The 6,764-nt window shown below is 35.5% G+C and overlaps 1 protein-coding gene across 1 annotated transcript; it reads right to left on the bottom strand.

Moving 5' to 3' along the window:
• Positions 1-1,025: 1,025 nt before the first annotated feature.
• On the bottom strand, positions 1,026-2,545 carry LOC109243798. The gene is made up of 4 exons (XM_019410790.1): positions 1,870-2,545; positions 1,536-1,566; positions 1,338-1,414; positions 1,026-1,261 (listed from the first exon to the last, which is right to left on the bottom strand). Exons 1-4 carry the CDS (start codon positions 2,543-2,545, stop codon positions 1,026-1,028), a joined length of 1,020 nt encoding a protein of 339 aa, XP_019266335.1.
• Positions 2,546-6,764: the final 4,219 nt, after the last annotated feature.

The raw sequence follows: 6,764 nt of genomic DNA, 5'->3' as shown, positions 1-6,764 counted from the left end.
CTGACTATCAGGGGCTAATGAGGTGAAAGGGACATGATGATCTTTGGAGAAAAGGGCATTGAGAGAAAAAGGAGAATCTGAGTTAGATGTGGTGGCAGAAGAAGATGAAGTAGATGGAGGGTGAACAGTAGGATATAGGTTAGGCAAAGGACACACATAGTCTTCTAAATATGTAGGTAAAAGATGTTCCCTAGTAGACCTTCTAAGGCCATGATTATTCTGAATTTGAGTTGTTGAATGAATTACAGGGGATTGCAAGGATGAAGAGTGACTTGGGGGTGATACTATTGGAGTAGCTGCAGGTGAGGCTATATGGGAGGTGTCAGCTGAATCTGATTGTGGTCTAGACACACAATCAGTTGAATGCACTTCAGGAGGTGACATATCTACTGTAGGAAGGACAGAATTAAGCACCAAAGGAAAAGAGGAGGATTAATCAGGTAGAATAGCAAAAGGGAAGATGTGTTCATGGAAAATCACATCTCTAGACACATGAATTTTTCTGGTGGCCAGATTCAGAACTTTGTACCCTTTAGTCTCATAGGGGTACCCCACAAAGACATGAGGAGTTGTCCTAGGCTCAAACTTATCTCTATGAACTTTGGGTATAGTAGGAAACCACAAGCATCCAAAACTTCTCAAGTGGGAATAGGTTGGTGCTTTGTTATAGAGGATCTCAATTGGGAATTTATTTTTTAGATAAGTAGTGGGAAGTCTATTTATAATATGGGTTGCAGCCAATAGACATTCACCCCAATATTGCAAGGGCAATTTGGACTGGAAAAAGAGTGTCCTGGTAGTCTCCAAGAGGTATTTATGCTTCCTTTCTACAACTCCATTTTGTTGAGGAGTGTAGGGGCATGTTTTTTTATGAACTATCCCCTTGGACTGAAAACATGATAAGGTTTCCATATTGATAAATTCTGAACCATTATCTGATCTGAGACACTTGACACTGGATTTAAAATGAGTTTCAACTAAGGATATGAAGCTCTTGATGACTTGTAAGACATTGCTTTTACTACTTAAGAGGTGGGTCCAAGTGGCCCTGCTATGATCATCCACAAGGTGAAGAAATATTTGTAGTTATCACGAGTAGCAATGTGGTAGGGTCCCCAGAGGTCTACATGAAGAAGCTCAAAAATGGAAGTGATAGTACTAGTCTTGTGAGGAAAAGCAAGTCTAGGTTGTCTAGCCATAGGACAAATGGAGCAGAGGAAAGGCTGTTTAGTTGAGAACTGAATAGGGATGGAGGATAAATCTGTAATGCCACAGCAAGTCATCTTGATTCTTATCAGACAAGAGAGAATGTGAGGAAATGCATTGAGTTTTATTACTGATGGAGTTATTTACAACTAATTGTGAATGGAAAATGGGAACATCTACAGATGATTCAGGATGTTGACAGTGCAAACTATATACATCAGAAGGTTTAGACAAAACAGAACAAGAAACAGGTAAAGAGACATGTGAAGTAGAGCATGAATTCTTTAGACAACTCAAACACAGGAGGTACAAGCCATCCTTGACCTTACCAATCTCCAGAGGCCTCTTCATTGAAGGGGCCTGCAGTAGACAAAGAAAGTCAGAGAAATCAACCAAACCTTTAAGATGAGAAGCTAAAGAGTGAATTGATATAAGATTGTATTTGAAGGATGGAACATAGAGGACTCTATGCAGAACAATATATTTGGTGCTAATGTAACAGTTCCAATTTCTATAACTTTGACTCTATAGCCATTTGGTAGTGTAATTAACATAGGATACACTAAGGTATTAATGTGAGTAAGTAAGGATTTGTTAAAGGTCATATGGTTAGAGGCCCAGAGTCTAGGATCCAAATGTCAGCCCTTGATTTAAAGCATTTACATGAGAGCAGGCCAAAATCAACAGAGAGAACAAAAGCTGAACAAGCAAAAATACCTGCAAAGTTCACAGCTCCACCAGTAACATTGTTGTCTGAGTTATCACCTCCAGTGCTGGTCTGAAAGTGTTGAAGCAAAGTCACCAACCGATCATACTGCTCTCTGGTGAGACTCACATTGGAGTTGCTACCTTGAGTTTGTGTTTCTTCACCTTTCATGCAGAATGTATCGATTGGAGTAGTGTGTACATTAGCAGTGGTCCTTTTGCCTTTATTATACTTAGGATTCTGATTAAAATCTTGTGGATAGCCATGGAGCTTGAAGCACTTGTCTTTGGTGTGGCCAATACGTTTGCAGTGATCACAGAAATGACGTAGTCTGGCACTTGTGGAAGGATGATTGTTTGGGGAATAATTGGTTCTGAAGTTGTTATTCATAGGTGCTCTGTTGTTGAAATTATTGTACGAAGGTACATTAACATTCAAAGAAGCAGAATCGAGCATGAGTTGATTATGTGGCTTCACTTCTCGTTGCTTTTCTTCCTGAATGAGCAAAGAGAAGGCATGTGCCATGGAAGGCAGTGGATTCATCATGAGTATACTACCTCGCACTGTGGTATACACTTCGTTTAATCCCATGAGGAACTGAATAAGTCTTCTATCTTGTTCAGCCTTGTGCATATTCTCCTTATCCCCACAAGTGCACTAACAACTACATTATGACTTAGCATTTATCATGCTTAATTCCTCCCAGAGCTTCTTAATTTTCGTGTAATATCCGGTAACATTGAGGACTCCCTGAGCTAAATCGTTGATTTCCTTTTGGATTTGATACAACTTAGTGCCATTAGTCTGGTCGTACCTATCTTCCAATTCCCTCCAAAGTTCAAAAGCATTGTTAGCGTACTCGACACTATCAGCAATTTCCTTGCACAGAGAATCCAGGATCTATGAGGTTACCATATCGTCGCACCTTTCCCACTGACAAAATTGTGGAGAATCTAGATCTGGTCGCTTGTACTCACCAGTGATGAATCCTACTTTATTTTTGATTGAAAAAAGCTCTGAGGACGCTCCTTCTCCAAGATCGGTATCCGACGCCGTTGAACGGAGCTGTCACCAACATCGCACCAGGATTATCCGATGGATGCATGTAAAATGGGCAGCTTGGATTGACTCCGGGGTCAGTAGCGGCGACGTGGGTTGAATGACTTGATTCAACTCCAAAATCATTGTTTGGATCAAGGATAGCCATGAGAAATAGTGTCAATTTGTCAAAAATGAAGCGAGAAGAGGAAAATGTCGGATCGAGAAAATTGGGACGAAAATGGAGACGGTTACTGTATCTTTAGAATCCAAAAAAAATTGAGAAAGAGATTGAAGAGAATAGCGAGTAGAATACCTTGCTCTGATACCATATAAAACAATGAGAGTAACGGAGGAGCAGAGCTCAAGCTTGAGCTCCAATGGAGGAAACCTAGAAGGTTCTCGAAGAGAAACAGAGAAAAGAGAAGGTCGGTTATGTGAAATGAACTAACTGAATTGTATTAGACTATCAACTGAGTATATATATACATGTTACACGTGTATATTATAAAATGACCAATGTCAGCTAACTAATACACAATTAACTAGCTATTAACAAACTATTAACATAATAAATACACTATCTCAATAGGAATCACCTATGAAATTTTAGCAGAGAACCTAGGGAGTCTTCTAGCATGTGCCTATCGTTTGATGCCAGAATGATGGAATCACAAACGTATTTATAGGTAGGCTAAGGACTTTTAGGCAAATAGTTTAGCCCTAGGAACTTCTCCATAAATTATAATTGTCATATGGACTCCTAATAAAAATTGTGTCTTTCTATCAAAGAAACTACCATATATGCATACCTACAGAATATTATCTGATTATTATTTTCTTGGGAGACAAGGTAAATAATTTATTACCTAATATGTGGGCCACACTAAAAGTATCTAGAAGAGACTATAAATTCCTAACACATAAAACAAGTTACCCAAAAAAAAAAAAAAAGCATAAAACACATGGAGTATATATTTTTTTGGGTTAAACAGGCAAAATTTTGTTTAACTAAATATAGATATGTACGATACCGCTAACTCATTTGGACTCTAGAGCTAGACCGTAAAACACAAAATCCCTATAACCATCTGATAACTCACCCTCTTTCTCGTCATATACATTTTGCAATACAACTTAGACAGGGAAACTATCCAACTTTCCCAAAATGGTCTTCCATAATATGTACTACGAGAGTAATAAAACAACCTAATTAAGCTACGAAAGATTGTTAAGGGGTCGTTTGGTAGGAGGTATTAGAAAAAATAATGCAAGCATTAGCTCTGTGCATTACTAATACCTTGTTTGATACATTTTTTCAACTTATATATAACTGATACTTGTATTAATTATACATCATATTTGGTATTATCCTATGTATAAGTAATGCATAGCAAAACCATGACATTAGTAATACCAAGGCTATTAATGCATGCATTAGTATATAACTAATGCTTGCATTACTAACCCATGCATTACTAATACACCTTATTCCGCACTATTCTTATATACCCTACCAAACGATCCCAAAGGGGATATGGTGTTCATCATTTCTGCATACGTTTCCAAAAGTTAATTAATCAGTGATAAATGCTATCCTAACTGTCATAACCATGTTTAGCACTAATCAATAATGGCTTAAGTAAGAAAATTATTAGTTAATGAAAAAGCATGTCTTTTATCCCTTTTTATAAAAGGAAGAAAAAATAAAGCTGGTTTTGGAATGATGCAAATGACTGGCCACGTGTCAAGTTGCAGGTGACGTGGATATCTGCTGAGTCAGCAGCTATCACATGGATGTAAGGAGAGAAACTATGCTGCTCTAAGCCATGTGGACAAAGTTGAACTATAAGACAGAGGAGACTTGACTGTGTCTTAGTTGTGAATTTGCATTAAATAATAATGGTAATAATTAAAAAAAGGTTGTGAACTTGAATAAACTACAAATGTTAAATAAAATCTATTTATCACTCACCATGTCCCTCCAACTAATTTTGTTCATCAATAAATGATTGGAGCTAGCTCCTTTTTCCTTTTATTTAATCTAACTTCCCATCATTTCTAGTAGTATTATTTTTTAATTTCTCAACAATAATTCCAAGGTAGATTCCTTTAAATCAACCAACCCATTATCAAATACTTGACATACTAATGATCAGAAGACCCAAGACGAAATCTAATAGTTCTCACCATTTTTAAATGATTCTCTAAAAATGAAGAAAAGTTAAAATTCTTATAAATATTATAAAAATTATAAAGAATAATAGTACGTTATTTTTATCTGTCTAATTTTTGTTCTTTCTCCTTTTCTCTCATCACGTAATGGTGATTATCTCTCTTTTCCTCTATATTGTGTTTGTAATAAAATCTTTCAAGTGAAACAATAAATATTTCATTTATGATTAGTCAAATTAAATAAAGGTTTGAAATTTCATAACATTGCTATCACCTGAGCCCTCTTCTAGTCTTATTTTCATGCTCCCAATCGATATGCCAAAGAAGGAAGACTGACCACCGTCGATTCCGTCATGCTTTTCATGTTGAGATCGAGGATGGATGGGCAGGGTAGCCACCTAATTTATCCCTCATAAATTTGACCTGGTCCTTTAGTTCTCTGTTTTACGATGCAGAATTGGGACTCACCCGGGGCTCGTCCCGGGACGGAGCACTCTTAAAACGCCCCTGAGCTTATATGTAAGACTTAGTTTCATGAGACTTACGCCTCGGCCATCAGGACTTACGCCCTGGACACGCCCAACGCCCAGCATACTGGACTAGCCTAATAGAATTTTATGCAATTGTTTGTAACTAACCTTGTATACTTTTTTTCTTCATCATAAATTATTAAGTTGAGAGTATTTTATGTCATAATTAAAATAAAATTATTGCACGTTATCTATTAAGACTGCTATGATAGTAAACTTTAAATAAATCTTTCATTTAAAAAGTATTTATTTATTGACTTTTGTTATGTCTTTATTGTATAATAGTTCATATTTTTTTTATAATTATTTTCCTAAATATTATTTTTTTCACATTTACGAGATACAATATTCACTAATTTAATAGCTCAGTATTAGCTAGCACAACTATTTACAAATAATTAGCTATCATGGTATAGTATGGTGAATTATGTGTTACTTTATTAACTTGTTGAAACTTAAAAACAAATGATGCTAGAGAACCATATTTAAATTGTGAATTATGTTTTTATATACATTCTCTTTCAAATTGAAAGCATATTAAATAAAATGAGTATTTTAAAAAAGTATCAAATTATAATATCAAAATTCTTTCAAGATTCATTACTCATTAAGAGATACATATAAGATTTCGTATCAAATGCATTACTTTTGTTGTTTAAGATGCACGACGTTGCAGCTAATTTGCATATCATGATATATATGTCATACTTTTCGTATTATTCATAGTCAAATTATAATTTATAAGTCTTTTAATTAGATTAGTTGTTATAATTTTATGATTTTAATGTAATTTTTACAATTATTTTTTATTTTATACTATCTTAAAATTCTTGAAATTAGTAAAATTTAAAGATCCGTGGGACTTACGCCCCATGTCTCAGGGCTTACGCCTCGCCTCGTTAGAGGTAAAACGCCTCGCCTCACGCCCTCGCCTTTTAAAACATTGCTTTAATTTAGGGTTCAAATTCTTGCAATTATTCATAGGAAATTACGTTTTATCTCTAGATCTTTTTCTTAATTATTAAATATTTAAAAAGTTATATGTTAAGCTTTATGAGGGGTTTTTCTTCATCAACAACGTAATCGTTGAGGCATCTACAATGAAAAAA

Source organism: Nicotiana attenuata, unplaced genomic scaffold, assembly GCF_001879085.1.
Source record: "Nicotiana attenuata strain UT unplaced genomic scaffold, NIATTr2, whole genome shotgun sequence".
Lineage (NCBI taxonomy): Eukaryota > Viridiplantae > Streptophyta > Magnoliopsida > Solanales > Solanaceae > Nicotiana > Nicotiana attenuata.
The sequence above is the reverse complement of the archived record's forward strand: the minus strand, read 5'-3'. Positions and strand labels throughout refer to the sequence as shown.

Excerpts from the sequence above, each read along its gene's own strand:
- LOC109243798 (XM_019410790.1), bottom strand. The coding sequence starts at position 2,545 with ATGCACAAGGCTGAACAAGATAGAAGACTTATTCAGTTCCTCATGGGA. Across the intron at positions 1,567-1,869 it reads TGATTTTGGCCTGCTCTCAT|GCCCCTTCAATGAAGAGGCC; the intron begins GTAAATGCTTTA and ends TGTCTACTGCAG. Across the intron at positions 1,415-1,535 it reads GAAGAGGCCTCTGGAGATTG|TTTGCACTGTCAACATCCTG; the intron begins GTAAGGTCAAGG and ends TGATGTATATAG.